Source organism: Aquarana catesbeiana, linkage group LG12 (genome assembly GCF_042186555.1).
Source record: "Aquarana catesbeiana isolate 2022-GZ linkage group LG12, ASM4218655v1, whole genome shotgun sequence".
NCBI lineage: Eukaryota > Metazoa > Chordata > Amphibia > Anura > Ranidae > Aquarana > Aquarana catesbeiana.
This window is the reverse complement of record NC_133335.1, coordinates 24,686,222-24,705,908: the sequence shown is the minus strand read 5'-3', so window position 1 is coordinate 24,705,908 and position 19,687 is coordinate 24,686,222. Positions and strand designations below refer to the sequence as shown.

The window sequence follows — 19,687 nt, the reverse complement described above, 5'->3', positions numbered from 1 at the left end:
CTTAAGTTGTCAGACAGAACAGAAATTAAGGAAAGAGTGGGGAAGGTTTGGGACCTCTGACGGTACTTTATTTCTGTGGGTTCACACTGGGGAGATTTCTCCTCAGGTCCAGTGACGGATATCAAACAGAAACAGAAGCTTTGAAATTTTGAGGTTCTAGAAAAAAGCTTTGTCTGGAGTTGGGTTTTGAGCCTCCCAAACATTCTTTAATAAAGCAAATTCATCAATCCAACCAACTTTTGCTTTACCTGTTCTCAGGACCTTTTAAGACGAGTCATGAACCATTAAACATTACAATTTCACCATCCAAGACGCATTGCAATTTACACATTTCCTAGAGTATGTATCAACACAGCAAAAGAAGCCATGAAAGTCTGGCAGATGACTAGTCTGCTTTACAGTGGAAAACTAATCAGTGCAATGGATGACCCATTAAGCCAAATTTTGTAATATCCCCATTCTCATGGTGCTCTTGCTGTACAGATACATGGCTCCCAAAAGCAACATCATTCTACTTTAAGGATTGAAGCAGAACTTACTCATTCAGGAGAGCTCCTGCCTTTTTTCCAGCTTCTCCCCCTTTTGGACTTGCGCACCCCCCATCACGTACTGGCCGAAAATCCCGTTGAGCAGCAAAATATCTGGGAAAATATTGGTTTCAAGTAAGTTCAACGGGAGGGCCATCTTCTGCCAGACTTAAAGTGTACCCATCCACCTACACATGGTCGAGGCTGACATTTTAAAAGGCTCAGCAGTTGTTCAACAAGTAAGCAGCTAATGAAATGAGGGCATGAACCATCCAGCCAATGTTGCTAGTGTTAGACTGAATTCTTGTGAGCATTTGCTGAGCCTGCAATATGTCTTTCTCAGCCATGTGTGGGTGAAGGGTACGCTTTAATGCAGGGGTACGTCTAGGCAAAACAGGGGACCCTTTATATTTCTTGAGGGTAAAAGGAGCTGACTTACCTGGGCAGATGGAGCTCTAGGCTAGAACATACTACACTTTTTTGTGCACCATTTTGTAGTCTAGAGCAGTTTTCCACAAATGCAAAAATACAATATCCTACAGCCTATAATTGTGCAGTAGTCAATAGATTGAAGCCCGTCTTCTTGGTGTTCTTCAATAAACTTTGGCTATGTCTAATTTTTGAGAACCATTATTAAAGAAAAGCATCATAGACAACTTTGGGCACTCCTTTTGTCCACTTACCTGGTCGTGCTAACACACGTACGGGAGGTCATAACTAGAAACCTAAGAAAAGTCTCATGGATTTGCCTACTGATTTACTCAGAACTAATGTTTCTGGCTCCCAGACTAAGCTATTGACCAATACACAGTTTACTTAGCCAAGTCCCTTCCAGTTTTACTTACGTCAGTAACTCTTTCTTGCTGTCCTTGGAAAGAAACTTCAGTTTGAAGTTGCTGAGCGTGACATCACCAGGATATTTGCGTTCTTCAAAGCTCTCCTCCTGCATCTCTTGATCATCGGCTTCTGATGAAGCAAAAGAGGCGCCGGCGGGTTCGGACTTTAAAGGAAGATTTCATAATTAAGTTTTACTTTTTTACACTAATTAGAAACTCTGCATCACCAGACAGGGTTTGAAGGAACATGTCCTCCGCAACCTACTTCTTCTGGCTCTTCTTCCCGCTGTCGATTTGGCTTGGTGTAGTCGATGGGCCCATCCCAGTCATCCTGTCGGGAGGTCTGGCTGGACTGGGGTGATGTTATGTTGCTGCTGGTGGCACTTGTGCAGTTTTGGCGTTGTGACTGGTCTGGGGATTTCATGCTGGGACTGCTACTGCAACTGCTGCTACTGGGGAATGTGCTCTCCCGCTTCCGGTGTTTGTTCATGCTTAAATCCAAAGTGCCGTTTTCATCAACTTCAATGTCCATTGACTGCAACCACAGACAGATCATTTTTTTTTTTCTTTTTCTTTACTGAACCATTATCAAAATGTACTGGTGTAACTGGATAACATCTCCAGAACAGGAAGGAAAGAGCATGAAATGACCTTCTACCAATGACTAAACAAATGATATCATATTTAAAGCGCTCTTGTAACTTTAGGACCAGATTCAGTACAGAAGGGGCAGCTCTGCATTTTGTGAAGCATGAAGATTTTGGTCAGTTTTTTTTTTTTTTTACTTTTAAAAAAGTTTTTTTCTTTTAATTTAAAAAAAAAAAAATCTTTAAAAAAAGTTTTTTTTTAACTAAAACTGACCCTGTCACCAACTTGGATAATTCAAACTGAGCACATCATGAATATATTAACTGAGGTCTTCTTTAGTGAAAATTGCATGTCAAAACGACCAGTTAGGTAAAGTCACATGCAAGTCTTGATAAAGTTTAGTTTGGCTTCGACCTCTTCTGCTTCCCAAGCCTACCTTTTCTGTTAATGTGATAGGGGGCCTAACCGACTAAGGGGGGGAGTTTGGAAGATTAGAGAAGATAGTGGCATATTCGACTTTGGCTATACCTTTAGCTGCCTATATCTCAGCATCTACTTATAATTTTAATATACATTTTTGCTTAAAGTGTCATTAAACCCATATCAATAAAATGATCAATAAATGGTGTATTACATGCTATTCATACTCACCCAGTCACTATGAGATTCATTTTCTGTATTCTGCAAAAAAAATGTTGATCCTGCTGCTCTCTATCTCCCCCTTCTGCCCATGTCCCCACTGCAGTTGGGGTTTTTGTAGAGCACTGTTGGCATCTGGTGCACATGCTCAGTTTTCAGTTTATTTTCTACCCTGAGCATTTCCTTCCTATCACATATGGGCAGCCCTTGTGACTACAGAGTCACACATGTGGGCATATACACAGTGGTAAATGGCAGCCCACTCCCTCCCTCCTCCTCCATGCCCACTAACCAGCTAAACACAATGGGGGTGGGATTACATTTTGATTGATGAAGGCTTCACCTCCCTCTTATTCTAAGACACAGGCTGGATGGGGTATGACACAGCCTGTGACTGGCAGTAATCTTCCCACACCATGTTATTGCCAAAAAATATTTGATTTCAAATATATATGTCACGGGCATGGCCAGAGGGGAGGCTGTTGGAGAGGACTGTGTGCAAGCCTGTTGCCCACCGATTATGGGCCCTAGCATTTGAGGTGAATGAGAAATCCAGTCTGAACTGTATTAATCGGACTCAGTCATGTATATATTGTATGGGGACTCCTTACTGTATATTTGTGTCCCTGAAGAGGGAGGGGGGATTCCTCCAGCAGCCCCCTGCTGATAAGACTGATTCATTCTGCTGGGACACATCCTGTGAGGAGATGCTGGTGTTATCAACATGTGTTTATGTTAATTGAGAGAGCTGATCACATTAGCCACCAGCCCTGGCTAATAGACGAATGGTCTAGGCTGAGGAGGGGGGAGATTGTTGTTTGTATTGTTAATTGTATTAATGTGTGAAGCTCGGTGCCCACAAGACTGTCATCTGGTCTGGGTACATTTTGTAGTAAATTAGGTCATGTTAATTAGGTTAGCTTTGAGTCATCCCTGCTGTATAAAGGTCTGTGAGATCTCAAAATAAAGGTAGTTCTGATGTACTCCAAGACTGGTGTTGTCTAGTTCTTGGGGTTCCTATGGCCAGATCCATTGGACTCGTGTTCCAGAACTTAGGAAGCGGTATATGACGGAAGCACTCAAGCGGAGTGTGGGGCGTTCCGTGACAATATATTTGTATGATGATTTAAAACAGTTTATTGATATTAAATATTTTTTTAACTCTGTATCCTAAAGGCTGTTTTTTTTAAGCATGTGACCAGCAGCAAAGGACTAGAAGGGTGGGAAAGATCTGGGTCATGTGACAGCTATATATCGATTAAGAAAGAAGGAACGTGTTTTTTTTAATTAAAATAATTACAGTGCCATCATCCATATACAGAAAGAGAAGGGATAATGTAAATCAATCAGTGTGGGTTTAGTATCACTTTCAGGTAACCAATGCTTATGTATTTTTCATATACTCAGTTTAAATTGTCCAAGCGTGACACTTTTTTTTTTTTAAAGATGTATTTCTTCTGCAGATGTTACCATTGCAGTAATGGGAGGTGGTCTGAATTAGGTATGATTAACACTGATGTTTTCATAGGACATTTATTGATAAAAAGGAGTAAGCCAGTACGATAGGGCCACTACAAATGACAAACCAACTTATCTTCCAACACAATATGTTGGCAATATGTTGACTCAGATTTGGAGCTTGGCTTAGAGTTCTCGTGTTTTATCCCAGCCCAAAAATCTCACATTTTCATTGGTTATCCTAGAATTGATGGCTGATCAAACATGGATTTGCCTAAGCTGGGTGGTATTTCTTTAAAGATGAGGATTAATCCCCTGGATTTCAGCCATGCAGTATATAACCTTCTCCATGTCACCAGTAATGGAAATGACAGAGCTGAGGGAGTACCATTTATCTGAATAGACATTTTTAACCAATGCTTGTCAGTAACACCTAATCTTTTAGAACTGAACTCACTTTGTTTGGCAGGTCCTGCTGTTTCGTGCTAAGATTCTCTGGCATCTCCCAGCACCGGGTGGAAAGGTTCAAGATCGCTGTTGCCGCCATGTGAGCAGCCTCTGCGTCGTGGGTGTAGTCAAAACCAGAGGAGGAAGAGGAAGTGCTTTTAACATAACTGCTGGATGGGCTGTGGTTGGGTGATGAGGCCTTTGGATATGGTTTAGCTGCAATAAATGAAAACACAAGTTAGCATTCAAGCCCTGAGGGCCAACATAGGGTACAACATCAGCTTTGCATCACTAGGAACCGATCACATCATAGAGAGGGCCAGCACCCTAAACCAGTCAATGCTGTCAGGCTATCCCTGTTGCTTACTCAAGGGGAAAGGTTATGGATGACCTTGTGGGTGTTCTGCTGCTCTTTAATTGTCCAGTCAGAGGCAGGGGGAAGTGGGGTGACTAAGGCTGTGCATTGACAGTTCGAACCTCGGCTAGTTCAGCAGGAACCGGCCAAGATTCTAACCATATATGGGCAGGCTGAATGTGCCCAAGTTGATTGATCGATCAACTTGGGTACAACCAGCCTGCTGGATTTTACACGTATTTATTGCTAGCGACTGGTATAGCCACTAGCAATAATCACTTAGTTCTACCAGCGGGAACGGCCCCCCCCCCCCAGGGCAAGGAGGGATTGCCCTGTCAGCACTGTGTTGATGGCAGAATCAAGCCAATTTTATTTCTTGCAACCCGTGTTTGCAGAAAAGAAAATCGCTCTGTGTATGGCCTGCTTAAGAAAGCAGAGCCTGGATGGCCATACTTAAGCAAGCCATACACAGAGTGAATGTCTTTCCTGCAACCACAGGAGCCATTGTATTCTCCCGGCGAGGGGACGGGGGAAGTGTCCCCCCCGCTGGGAGAACTCAGTGATTATTGCAATAATCACATGTAAAATTAGGCAGGCTGGTTGTTCCTAAGTTGACCGATCGATCAACTTAGGTACATTCAGGCTGCCCATACATGGTTCGAATCTCAGCTGGTTCAGCAGGAGCGCCTATGGCCAGCCTTAGTCACCCATTAAATGAGGAAGAATCATTATCAAGATTTCAGTGGGACGTTATCAAACTTGTTTTAAGAGGATAGTTACAGTTATATTAAACTAAGGTAGGACATGTGTATGGAACTTATAATTGGTATCCTAGATCAGTGGTTCTCAACCCTGTCCTCAAGTACCCCCAACAGGCCATGTTTTGGGAATTTCTCTAGGATAAAATAGCTGTCCAAAATACCAAACCATTGACTCTGATTTAAAGCACTTGTGCAAAATAAAGGAAAACCTGAAAACATGGCCTGTTGGGGGTACTTGAGGACAGGGTTGAGAACCGCTGTCCTAGATTATGATTTTGCCATGATTTAAAGGTCGACTTGCATATTTAAATAACCGATTGCACAGAGAGCAGTCTCTGTTTGCTTTGCATGACTTCTTTTTGTCAGTGGAGTTACCTCGAGATCTTCTGTGCTATTAGTGCAATGAGCGGATCCTATTACACCAGAGAATTATATTTTCCTATGGAGCAAAAATGACTTTTATATTGGGGCTAAAGAGAGCTATCAGCAGCCCAGGCATATTTGGCTAGTCGCCAATGTTGCCGCTGTGCTGTGTGCATGTTCAGCCTTGGCAGCAGAAGAGGGCGTTCCACTGTGTTGCAACAACCAGGCCAGTGTGCAGCCTCCTTGCTGAGCATCTGTGGCAGGATTACATAAGGCTCTTGGAAAGTCGGATTAGTTATGAACACTAAGGATTCTTGAGGCCGCCGGCATTCTTAAAACATTTTTCTACAGCTTCCGCATGGTGAACAATGCTTCCACATGCAGACAGCCATCACCTTCTCAGACTACTCATCAAATAAATTTTAAAAAACTTGAATACACGTACTTGTGCTTTCCAAAATCATAACATTATTTTTCATTGCTGTTTCTGAATGAGCTGAAAAAGGCAAGCTTGAGCGAAATCCTGTCGGAAAAGCCATCATATCTTTTTCCGATGAGAAAACCAATCGTGTGTACGCGGCATAAGGTGGTGGAAGGAGGTGTTATGGACTAAGAACACTTATCATCATATCATCTAAAGGACTTTATTGGATCACTCTTTATTTGGTGTATTCGCTCAAGTTGCAGTAGTGCGACTCTGTTAAAGTTTACCAGGTTATATGCATAACTATAGACACTGACCCCCTTATGCTATGATTTTTTTAGCACCCCAGAGAGATTAAAAAAAAGCCTGTAAAAATATTTTGTTGATTCTGTGGTAGAATTCACAAACCATAATAGACCAATGTAAATAGCATTGTTTGGTGCAGAGGTCTCACTAAAATGTAAAGTTCGGTTTTCATTATGGCTTGGTGTCTTTTACTTACATTTAAAGGCTTTGGGTGAGTTTTCACTTGTCATAATCTTTGGGGCAATCAGGCGTTTGCCGAAAACCTGAGCATCGAAACTTGCATAATCGAAGGTAACCTTGGAGTACTTTTCCAGTTCCTTGGCTAGATTGGCTCTTGGCGTTGAAGGAACCATATTGGGTCGGTAGCTGCCGTACTGGGGGATCTCCAGCTGCTTCACGAAGCACATGGGCCTGTTGGGTACAAGCAAGCGATTATTTTTTCAAGGAGCCTCTGCATCCATCAGAACCCAAATGTCCCAGATGTCACAATTGGTGGGCAAGTCTATTTCCCGAATCTCAACTGTGTAACTTGCTCTCTGTATGAGTAGTGTTAATTAGGTTAATAATTTCCAAGGCAAATAGGGATTTAACAAGTGGCTGTGAGGAAATTCTTAGTATTAAATTAGAACTATAAGCAAAACTTTTTTTTTTTTTTTTCATTTTGGATAGAGTAAGGAAGGGTTATAACCCCCTGTAAGATTTTTTCTCACCATCTGTATCCCATTGCGGAGATTCCCCGCAATGTCCCATAGCCAAACAGGAAATAGATGGAAATCCCTGCAAATTAAGGGAATTCCTTTGGACCCCCCTCAGGTCACCAGAACTAGTGTCCCAATTGAAAGATTTCCTCCCTATTACTTTTCTGGGGACAACCCATAATTTGGGGGATTTTTTTACTTTCACTTTCAATGATAATGGTAAACAAGACACATAGAGAGGGTGAATCCCCTTAACTGGGGCACAGACAGCAATATAAACTGAAAGGTGGTCTAATCCATCTCCACTCCATCCAAAACTAAAAAAAAAAGTATTGCCTTGAGTTATACTTTAACCCTTTATAATAGCAGGCTTTACATATGTGAGAGACAACGAGGAGCTTGCAGTGGGCGTGGTGAGGAATACCTCTTCTGTATTACAAACAAGTTGCATACAAATGTATTACAACAATGCCTGGATGCAAAATTGAAGGTATTAGCAGCTAGGCTACCTTTAAACCTTTGCAGCATTGCCCCAATTTCCCTTTACTGCCCCACAGTTTCTAGATCAGTCTGTAATCTATATGTAGGCCACTTGGCGTTATCTAACCTGAGTATCCTGTCGGAATTTGTGTTATTTTTGGTGAGATCTCCGGGCTGTGGTTGCTTCTCATGGGACCGAGCCAACTTTTCAGCTGCAGCGATAGGACATCCAGATAAACTGAAAGGAAAAAAAAAAGAAAATGCTATCAAGACCCACACATGATCTGCCGTATCCAATTTGCTTCATGAAATATTTAAAAGGGTACAAGGCTCAAAAAATGTATTTGTTCTTTGTGCTCAAGTAGAAGGATATTATAGGTACTGTATAAAATTTGACTAACAGTCTTAATAATGCCTTCATAGAAGCTAATAGAAAGTTCTACAACAAGGATACAAAAATAATCCCTAAAAGAGGTTCTTCAGGAAACGCTTGCCTCATTTAGGGGGCTTGACATTGATTTACAAGCACCAATCTTTCTTTTTTGAGAAAAAAACAGCTCATCTCAGCATGAATGATCTAAGAAAAGGGTCTCCATACTTTCTAAACAGTTTACTGTCCCTCAGATTTTAGGGGGGCTGGATTGATAGTAGAAAAGATCCTGACATTAGTGGGAATAAACAACGCCCCATCTTTGGTGTCAGTGGGAAGAATAGCGCCCCATTGTTGGTGTAATTGGGAGGAATTGTGTCCTATCATTGGTGTCATTGGGCCCTATTGTTGGTGTCATTGGGAGGAATTGTGTCCCTTCATTGGTGTCAGTGGAGGGAATTATGAGCCATTGTTGGTGTCAGTGGATGATAACAGTGCCCCAAGGGCCATATAAAAGCAAGCAAAGGCCGCATCTGGCCCAGGGCCACAGTCTGGAGACCACTGATCTAAGATAAAGGCTTGGTTCTTATATACCTGTAAGCTTTATTGTGGAAGTTAATGGGCTGAAGGTTCTAAATAATAGAATGGTAGCCTATTAGGTAAAGTTCAGTTATTTCACAAGGAACTTCCAATGGAAAAAAAAAATGAAGAGGAATTGTTATCTAGTCACCAGCGCAGTTACCTTCGGTGTGTGTTGCGGTTGCTGTTCACGTGACCCTGTCCTGTACATCCAGGCGTTGGACACTTTAATACATTCTCATGCATGGCCAGAACTGTATAATAGTAAAAGGACAATGAGAAATCTGTACACCCCATATCTCCATTCTTGATAATAAGGGCAGCAAACACACTTCTTTAACAACTTTGTCACCCAGTTTGAGGAACAAAAAGTATTCTTACTCTCTGGAGGGATTCTGTCTTTGTGAGGACATCCTGAGAGGCTCCTGTGATGGGGATAAAGGCCGGTGACATGGCCAGTGCCATCACAACCTGGAGTAGGGCATTTGATCTCTCGCTTTTCAGGTCTTGCTGCATCTTAGAAACAAAAGCAAAAGCAAAAATTTTATTAGAGTGACATCAAAGCAGACCTCACCAAGCTTTCTAAATATTCCAACATGGTGGAGAGAGTAAGGAGGGTTTAAAACCCCTAGCATGATTGGGAGAGATTTCCCCTCACCTCCTGTCCTGAAGAAATAAGAGAAAATGAAGGGATATCTTTACAAAAAAGAGGAAAATTTTCTCTTAGATAGGTGTCCTCATTGGACAATGTGCCCCCTATTCCTGATCTATTGATGACCAGGGCTTTTTTTTTGAGAATAGGTGCAGGTACTCCCCCTTTCCGAGTCACCCCTTGTCTCTGCCCCCCGACCCACCTCCAAGCACCTTCCCTTGGTTCAACCCTTTACCCACCTTTTAGAGAATACAGAATAATTAATTTTGTGATGCTAAGTAATATGTATGGAACTTGTTAATGCCAACATGGAAACCAATAATATAGATCCTCTACAGCCATCAACAATAGCTTCCCTTCAGCAACAATAGACCCCCCCCCAACAAAAACAGACCCTCCTGCAACAAAATACCACCCACCAGAAACAATAGGATGCCCAGTAACACTAGACCTCCCCCAGCAACACAATACCCCCCAGTAACAATAGATCTACCCTAGCAACAATAGATCTCCCAGCAGCCACCATCAATAGACCATCCAGCAGCCAGCAACAAAAGAACCTTTCCTTCAACAGTAGATTCCTTCCAGCAACATAAGGCCTCACAGCAAAATAACACCTTCCCAGCAACAGTAGACTTCCCCAGCAACAATAAACACCCCTTCAACAAAAGATCCCCCCTACCCAGTGACATTACATCCCCAGCAGCCAGCAAGAATAAACCCTCCAGCACACCCCACCACCCCTTGCCATTACATACATTCAGTGCTGGAGGTGCCAGAACTGCGCCCCCCCCTCGTTCCCGCTGAAAAAAGCCTTGTTGATGACATCTCAAAATGTTGGAAATTCCCTCGCATTCCTAGTGAAAATGGTGATCGGTACAAAAAAGAGAGCGAAAATCTATCTAACAAAGATACAAACAACAACAAGAACCTAACAGGGGTTCTAAGCTATCACCACACTATCGAAACCTAAATTAAGTTTTGGCTTTAGTTATCCTTTAATAGAGGACACATGACCGAGGTTCGTGGTCAAGCTGGTGGTAAAAGAGAAAACTTTCTTTTAGCTTATCAAATTTTTTTTCCAAAATTCTTCAAGGATGAAAAAATTCTTATTGGCCAAAAGTGGCCAAAGATTTGTGGTCAAACTGGTGGTAAAAAGGTAAATTTCCTATTATCACAGGCTTGTAATTTTGATGGGAAAAAAAATGCTCCCAAAATAATTTGAGATTTTCAGCAAAATGAAAAAGTAGCATGGTGCTTTTTTGAGAAAAGTGAGACAAAAAAAATAAGAATAAAAAAAATAACACATCAGCTAAAAACGACACGAGGATCGATGGCGAAGATTGTTTTTCCCTCTCGGTTTGGAGGATCTATTTCCGGTAAACCATCAGACGGCCCCGAAGGGATTATTTTACACGTTGTGTTCATGAAGCTCTCAGATAAGCGAGAGAAAGCCGCGGAAGGGATCAAAGGCTCGTAAATTGCTTAGGAAGCAAAAATTTTAGTCACCCTTGGCAACAGAACAATGATCATTATACTGAAGTGCATTACGCCGTTATTTCGGAAAGTGTGTGTTCCTTCACCAGATAAAAAAATAAGACTTCATAACATGTTTTTGCATAGTCAGAACTGCGACAGCATTTTCTGATTATTTAAAGCTGAACTCCAGGCTGATTCAAAAGATGCAAATGAATGATATGAAGGCCTACTTAAAAGTGGAACTAAACTGCACTTGAGCATCACAAACTTAAAACACTGTTTAATTCATTTTTATTATTTAAAGCAAACTCACCTATCCATCTGTGTCTCCGTGTTTAATTTTTTTGAGAAATCACTTTGAAGAACACCTCCCTAACATTTCTAGCCACAGCCATCAGATGATTCATGTAACATTTACTTCCTGGAATGCATCTGTCCTCAGTTTAGGCACGCAAACAGGAGGGTAAACTGAGAAAACCCCTCCTGCCCTCCTCCAGATGAAAGAAAAAAATGTCCAAGAAGACTCATTGTGTGTCCTCATATATGGCTAGGCCAGAAACCAGGAAGCAACTGAAGAAATAGGTTCAAAATATTCGATTGAGAGAGTTTAGTTTTGCTCTGCTGGGCTATGGACTTTCATAGATATACAAATTCTTAACAAGCTGTCAATGGGTTTTAAAGCAAGTCCTCAATGACCTCTGTAGGTACAAGCAACGTGGAGCAACTCATTCTGGAAGATCAGAGCACAAGTCCTTCTATCAGCAGCTCAGTCCACCCTGCACCCCACTCGGAACTTCTGCTTTGTGTTACATTAGGAATTAAAAGGCTGCTGAGTCAATGTTGGAAGGGGAAAGCAAAGCGACTGAGTCACTGCTGGCATGGGAAGCATGAGGAGCTGATCTTCTGAGTCATTGTTGGGAGGGGGTGCAGAGGGAGTTGAGCTGCTGAGAGTTATCACTAAAAGGAGAAGCAGGGGGAGCTGATCTTCTGAGTCATTGTTGGGAGGGGGTGCAGAGGGAGTTGAGCTGCTGAGAGTCATTACTAAAAGGAGAAGCAGGGGGAGCTGATTTTCTGAGTCATTGTTGGGAAGGGGGTGCAGGGGGAGCCAAACTGTTGAGACACAGCTGGGAGGGGTAGCTGAGCTGCTGAGAGTCATTACTAAGAGGAGAAGCAGGGGGAGCTGAGCTGCTGAGAGACTTGAAGGATTCTGCTTTAAACTACTCCATATTGCCTGCAGCTACATAGGTCAGTGAGAGTTTGTTTGAAAGCTCATTTACTGCTTGCTAAGATGATACAAATACTGTACTTACATTTTCATAGCCTGGCCACAGGTTCACTTAACTTCATCCTAATAACTAGCTAAGGGTGCCATACTGACGATCCAATATATTCACCCAATATACACATCAATTATAGTATATTTAGTAATAGATAACAAAGAAACAGAATTACCATAAAAGTTTTTTCTCATGGTATCGATTGATCTATTTTGCTTCTCATCGGTTTGAAAGCTTTTAATGTTGTCCGTCGTCACCCTGCTCGGTTCCCGGACAACTTTAACTTGCTCGGCCTTCAGAGCTATTGCCTGCTCCAGAAGCCCCAGGTTCCCCCGAGTCATCATGTCGTACATTTCTGACTCGTCGGTCACTGCTGATTTTTGGGAGTGGCTATCATCATCCTTATCATCATCCGACCTGACTTCCACAGTGACCGAGTATTCAGGTTTTGGGCTGAACTGTTCTTCACAGTGAATTTTTGGGGAGGCCTGAGAAGCACGGGGGGCATCATGGGTCATCATTTCCGATGTCTGTTCTTCTTCTTCATCATCATCATCATCTAAGTCATCCTCATCATCGTCGTCAATGTCATCATCATCTTCATCTTCATCTTCATCCTCGTCGTCTATGATGTCTTTCTTGCATATTTCCTCTGAGTTGGTGTCCTCTCGAGGCTCCAGACATGATTCGCTGCTTCGTTCGCTGGCCACTTCAATGATTTCTTCTGCATCTTCTGTCTGGATGATGATCTCTTTGTCGCACACTTCCTCCACCGCTGCTTCTTCCACCTCCGGCTGGACAATCTGCACCACCCCGGAGCTCGGTTTGGGGGTTTCCAATTCACTTTCTGGCAAGTGGCCCTCTGACACCAAGGTCTCTTTTGCAATTTGGCCCAGATTTAAGAGGGAATTGGCAATGATTTCGTGATAACTGCTGTAAGTGGCTTTTGTGGGCGTCTCATTGTTCGATGGTCGATCTTCGTAGGTCTCTTTCGTGGAAGAGTTTTCAGCTGCAGCAAAAAGAGAAAACGAAAATAGGTTATCGTTCTCACGTCTGCAATTACCGCCTGAAATGTTCAGATCTTGTAATTATGCAGTTCAAAAGCACAGCTGGAACAAAAGCCTGATTAGCAATGTCACGGAGAAGCAACAAAAAAAAGACGAGGTAATGGATAAACACCAAAATTACAACGATGATGTTTCCACTAGAGAGACCCATTTGGAAGATTTTTGTTTGACACCTCTACAACTGAAATTTTACAAACAGAAATCTGGAGCGCACATTAAAGCTTCAATCAGCCTAAATAATAGGTCATGTAAACAAATTACTAATGCCATTAACAAATATATGTAAATGTATACCAGCAGAGGAAATTAGGTATAAGTATTTATCTAAGTTAGCTTGAAGCCTTTTGCTTTGTACTAGGCTAAAGGAAGCTTTAAAGTCCTGGGGCCCAACCTGTGGCCTGAGGGCTCCATGCAACCCTTTGGTACTGATAATGTGGCCCTTGGGTCCCAGCACCAATAGCGGACTGGAAGCCTTGATTTGTAAGGGACTGGGGATCTCTTGCACTCTTATATAACATGTTCCCAATGTCTGACTATCTCTTGCAGTATATGTTCAGGCTCCATTCACACCTGTAAGTATAAGTATTTATCCAAGTTTGCTTGAAGCCTTTTGCGCTGTATTGGGCTAAAAGAAGCTTTAAAGTCCTGTGGCCCAACCTGTGGCCCAAGGGTTCCACGCAATCCTTTGGTACTGATAATGTGGCCCTTTGGTCCCAGCAGCCACAGGCTGACTGGACGCCTTGAGTTGTAGGAGGCTGGGGATCTCTAGCACTCTCGTATTACATGTTCCCAGTGTCTGACTATCTCTTGCAGCATATCTCCGGGTTTCATCCACACCTGTAGGATGTAGTCCGTCTCTGATAATCCATAGTAGTACCTCTGCAGTTTCTTTTTCTGACAGTAAGCCTCCATTCACACTTCACAATTTGAAATCTCAGACAGAATCCCCGCAATTCTGCCCGCGATTCCAAATCGCGTTGCAAACGCAGCACAACTCGTGGTGCGCGTTTGGGTGCCACAGTCTTTCAATGGCACCCCAACCGCTATGCAGTTCTGCCACATTTGTTGCGTTACAGGTTCGTGCGGCAATCGCGGCAAGCCACTCCTTTAAAAATCACGTGAAGCTTGTTGGCCAAAAAGGAGCAGGAGCTTGTTTTTTGGGTGACGAACGCGCATTAACTTGAATGGTCTGCCCTATGCAACACGCAAAATTGTGTGAAAGTCCCTCTGTCAGAATCGTGTAACAGGAATGCTCGTTCCCACTACATGATAATGGGAACCAGTGCTTTAACATTACATGAAATTAATATTATGTGGGTGCTGTGAGTTTGGAGTTTCGCAAGGTTTTTTTTAGCTTATTTTTTATTGTCTTTCCATTGAACCTTATGGAAAGGTATCTTTTTATAAAGACATTGTTGCAATGTGGTGGGCCACAATAGGGGCCCTTTATATGTTAAGTACCATTGCTTCAAAGTGATCTTTCTATAAAGACCTCGTTGTAATGTGGTGGGCCATGGTTGGGGCCCCTTATAGGTTAAGTACCAACTTAATTTTATGTACAACGCTACCTTAAAATGTTATCTTTGGACATTATTATAAGCTCACACAGCACTCTCTTGGATTAGTGTTCACTTACTTAAAATTGATGTACATCTTTGAAATGGAGAATTAACAGAGCATATGCCTCTATAGTGTGCACTAACCTTAAGCCAAAGCACCAAGTACCATTTCTGTCTCGTCTCACTTCCGTCTGCTGTCTGCCCCCCCCGCCGCACACAGAAGAGGATTGACAGCCTCAGATGTGCATGTTTCCCTATGAGCCTGTGTAGAGGGGGTGTGTCCTTTCCCTCCATCAAGGTCTCAGATTACACTCAGCTCCCTGCTGTATGATGTGCAGTGCGTGACATCAGATCCCCGCCCCCGTCTGCTGGAGCTGAGAAAAACTCTTTGATCTGTATGTTTTAGAAGGCTGTAAAGAAGAGAGTGGGCTGCAACTTATATTGGAGGATTTGTTTCATCTCTATGTATCATGTGAGGCTGGTCACTTCATTGGGTATAAGTAAGGCCTGGGTAGGCAACCTCGGCACTCCAGCTGTGGTGAAACTACAAATCCCATCATGCCTCTGCCTCTAGGAGTCATGCCTGTGATTGTCAGGGTCTTGCAATGTCTCATGGGACTTGTAGTTTCACCACAGCTGGAAAGTCGGGGTTGCCTACCCCTGATGTAAGGGTTTACAACCACTTTAGGAATTCACTTGACCAATTTATTAAAGGGTTAGTCCATCCAAAAGTGATATTTTAACTATGGGTGGGTTTTGGTGGGTTGTCATACCCAATGTTTTTTTTATATATTTTTCTTCTGCATTCCAATAAGATAAAATGAAAGAAAAATTCAACATAGGGACAGAGGACTCTTTAAAACAGCCATGGAATGTGGGTGGAGTTTGACACACCGATGCACTAGAAGCTAGTGTCTTACTCAAAATACTGAGCAGCATCTAAATGAACTTGAATTCTTGGTTTTAGATGAACCAACCCTTTAATAGTCATAGACAGGTGTAAGATAAAGAAGCACCTTCTCTGGGTTCAGGGCTTGGAGGCTCTTTGGGTTCAGTGCTTTCAGATTCCTCTTCCGTTTCTACTATTGTCCCTTCGGAGTCTTCTGTTCCTGATTCTTCATCTTTCGCTTCTGTCTCCTCGCTGCCATCACTGTCCATGTTGTAGCCCTCATCCATGGCCAGTTTGAGAGGATGGGACTTCCTCTTCAAAGATAGGAGCTCCTCAGCCTCCGCGTCTTCCAGCTTGCGCTTCCGGGCCAGGGGGCAATTCTGTAAACTGCAATGACAACAAAAGACCCTGATAAATACTGAATTGTACAGTGATTTCATGTAGGGCTTCCTGCTTAATGACAGAGCACCGAGTGTCAAAACAGCACACAACCGGAGCTGCATATCCTTTCACTGGTTTTCTTACAGCAGTCATTAAGTAGGGATGCTGATTGCATTGTATAATATCCAGATGGCCACTAGAGGGTACACCAACACATCTCTACATGAAATATTGGAATTAAAAATATCATTATACTTTGGCTTCATGCATAACGTAGCCTTACCTTCTGTGTCTTGCGTACTTTGCGCTGATGTGTCCTGAGCCAATACAGCCTGGGGTTGGACAGCTACAGAAAACAGAAGAACAAACCATAAAGTTTTATTGCTTGGAAGCAGAAATGAACCACTTCTGGTTTTCTTCCCAGCGTAGGGTTGTGCTGCTCGTTTGGATTGCGTTCTGGTGAACCATGTGACCCGGCCTCCACGTTTCTCCAAAACAGATGAAACACTTCACCTACTTTAATTAATTGAGTGCTTCATTACGGTTTTATGGCTATGCTTAATTAAAGATTTGTATGTGCAACTACAGACAAAGACACCTTCCGAGCCGACATTAACTCGGCGACTGCATGAAGAAATAATTAACGAATGCTATTTGACATCGGATGTGTGGAGGATGATAGCGAGGGGGAGAAGAGGCTCAAGGCGTTTCTCTTACTTCATTTTTAATTGCTGCGTTCTTCTCAAATCTAGCGAGGAGGAATTTTACTTTTTTTTTAAGAATTAAAAAAAAAAAAAAAAAATCATTAGAGGCTGCTGACATCACACAAAATGCAGCTGATCTATTGAGTAGAACCAGTGACATCACTGAGAATCTAGCCTATCCTTCAAGTAGAAAATGGTGACATCACTGAGAATGCAACCTATCCATTCACTAGAGACAGGTGACATCACTGAGAATGCAGCCTATCCATTCACTAGAGACAGGTGACATCACTGAGAATGCAGCCTATCCATTCACTAGAGACCGGTGACATCACTGAGAATGCAGCCTATCCATTCACTAGAGACAGGTGACATCACTGAGAATGCAGCCTATCCATTCACTAGAGACAGGTGACATCACTGAGAATGCAGCCTATCCATTCACTAGAGACCGGTGACATCACTGAGAATGCAGCCTATCCATTCACTAGAGACAGGTGACATCACTGAGAATGCAGCCTATCCATTCACTAGAGACCGGTGACATCACTGAGAATGCAGCCTATCCATTCACTAGAGACCGGTGACATCACTGAGAATGCAGCCTATCCATTCACTAGAGACAGGTGACATCACTGAGAATGCAGCCTATCCATTCACTAGAGACCAGTGACATCACTGAGAATACAGCCTATCCATTCACTAGAGACCAGTGACATCACTGAGAATACAGCCTATCTATTCACTAGAGACCGGTGACATCACTGACATCTATTCATTATAGAACAGTGACATTACTGGGAATGCAGCCTATTTACTAGAAAAGTATTGTATCTCATCATAACCCTTCTAAGAATTCACTCCTTACCTCAAGTCCTGTCCAATAAGTTCAACCGGGATACCTACAAAAAAAGCACAAACAATATACACACATTTACAACGGCTTCAGTGGGAAGCAGTAAATTGTTTCCTGTGGGGGCCGAGCCAGGTAAGAGTTGCCTGTGATGTCATCAGTAGGGCCAATAAAAGAGGTGGCAGAACCAGCCAATGACTTTACTGATACATCACACAGAAAAATAAAACTAAACAATAAATACTTTTTTTCTGAGCTGGTCGTGAATCAGTAAAGAAAAACTTAGCGGCAATGGATTCCTTCAAATGTACTCTAAAAAAAAATCCAAGGCAGCCTTTAGATCGTTCCAATTACAAATAAAATGCAGGCAGCAAGTAATATTGAGTGCTACACTCCAAATGCTATTCAGGAAGCGCTGCACCCAGTTTACTCTGGATTTTATATCATTTACAGCAGCTAGATTCAGCAGGATTTTCACAGTGCTTCTGATGAGAAAGCAAATCATTCTCTGTTATCTTTATTCTGTACAGTGCAGGCTCCTTCTACAGAGGGTGGAAATCTCTGCTCGTCTTCTCGTGGTCACAGACTAAGGGCCCTTCAGAAATAAAAAGACTCAGCCGAATCTGAACACCATGTCCTCATAGACAGCGTGTGTGCCCTCGCATCGCTTACCACCGCCCCCCCTGGGACCCCTTGCGCTCTCTGCTATCTATGCTCTGGACGTAAATCCTTGTACGTAATTAAAGGCTTTCCGGAGTTCACGCAGGACTAATGAGAATCCGTGTTGGTCTATATTTGTGAATGAATCTAACGAGAGATGACTTAAAGGGCCACTCCGGGAGGAAAAAAAAAAACAAGCTATGTAAGATGGACCATTTCTAGGCCTTGACTTTTTCCATCAGGAACAATATGTGGATGGTTTTCCATAAAAGGGGTGAGATGATCATTTTCTAAAATAGGGGATCTAATTCTTGCTTGCCTGTGTATTACCTAAAGGGCTGGCTATCTCCTCATGGGTGGTGCAGGTATCCTTATCTTCTGATTGGCCCTGAATCCAATCCAGCAGCCAGAATGCAGCTGGGTGTGTTCACAGGTTCCAGCACTGCCCTCACATTCATCTGACTGTAGCCTCAGACTGCACAGCGCAGAATCATGGGATGAGAAGCTGTAGTCCCTCCCAGAAGATTTTTAATTTGGTTGGATTGGATTTTTATAAAAGACACATAAGAAGCAAACTGAATAAAGGCTCTGAAGTTAGCGTGGTTGCAGAGTTTTCTGGACACTGTTGGAAATTGTCATTTAAAGGGGCCCTACAACTGAAACATACATTCCACTCAGAGCAGAACTAAACCCATCGATTTAACGGTTTTCCAAAAGTGTTACATTGGAGGCATGCCATAAATGATAACTGTCCCATCTACTCAGTGCCCCCCTCCCCTAAGATGTATAGGCATTATGTGTCTACAAACATCCCCCCCCCCCCAAAAAAAAAAATTTTTAAGCACAACTCTGCATGCTCACCCCCCTAAACAAAAATCCCCCGTCCTCTCCTCCAAGTACAAATCTGTATCACCCCTCACCCCAGCACACATCTTCACCCCCCCATTACCTCCTAGCACAAATCCTCTACCCCTCAAATTTCCCCTCCAAGGACAAATCCTGCACCCCCCCTCCACACCAAATCCCCTCTTCCAGCATACATTTCCCTCCCCCAACCTAGCAATAATCCCCTCCATAAATTCCTCCTCCTGGCACAAACACCCCCCCCAATCATCCCTACTAGCACAACCCCCCAACAAAAAAATATATTTTCCCTCTACCATTTTACTTTTATAGTACAAATCCCCCCTCCTAGTTCCCCCTTTCCCCCCACATCACCACTCCCAGCACCCCCCCCTCAAATTTTCCCCTTTTAGAACAATTCTTACCCCCTGCCACCCCCAAATTCCCCTTCTCAAAACAAATGCCCTCCCTCCCACTCTCCTTGTGGTGCCC

The 19,687-nt window shown here is 42.9% G+C and overlaps 1 protein-coding gene across 2 annotated transcripts in view; it reads right to left on the bottom strand.

Moving 5' to 3' along the window:
• Positions 1-19,687, bottom strand: part of MYT1 (myelin transcription factor 1) — a 94,243-nt gene that overhangs the window by 29,589 nt on the left and 44,967 nt on the right. For both annotated transcript variants that reach the window (XM_073607427.1, XM_073607428.1), the window contains exons 4-15: positions 17,708-17,741; positions 16,419-16,481; positions 15,882-16,141; positions 12,415-13,248; positions 9,213-9,347; positions 8,995-9,085; positions 8,010-8,120; positions 6,901-7,115; positions 4,506-4,711; positions 1,629-1,898; positions 1,373-1,527; positions 540-641 (exon numbers count right to left, since the gene is read on the bottom strand). In XM_073607427.1, coding sequence (XP_073463528.1) covers positions 540-641; positions 1,373-1,527; positions 1,629-1,898; positions 4,506-4,711; positions 6,901-7,115; positions 8,010-8,120; positions 8,995-9,085; positions 9,213-9,347; positions 12,415-13,248; positions 15,882-16,141; positions 16,419-16,481; positions 17,708-17,741 — 2,476 coding nt within the window. The remainder of the gene's footprint in view (positions 1-539; positions 642-1,372; positions 1,528-1,628; positions 1,899-4,505; positions 4,712-6,900; positions 7,116-8,009; positions 8,121-8,994; positions 9,086-9,212; positions 9,348-12,414; positions 13,249-15,881; positions 16,142-16,418; positions 16,482-17,707; positions 17,742-19,687) is intronic.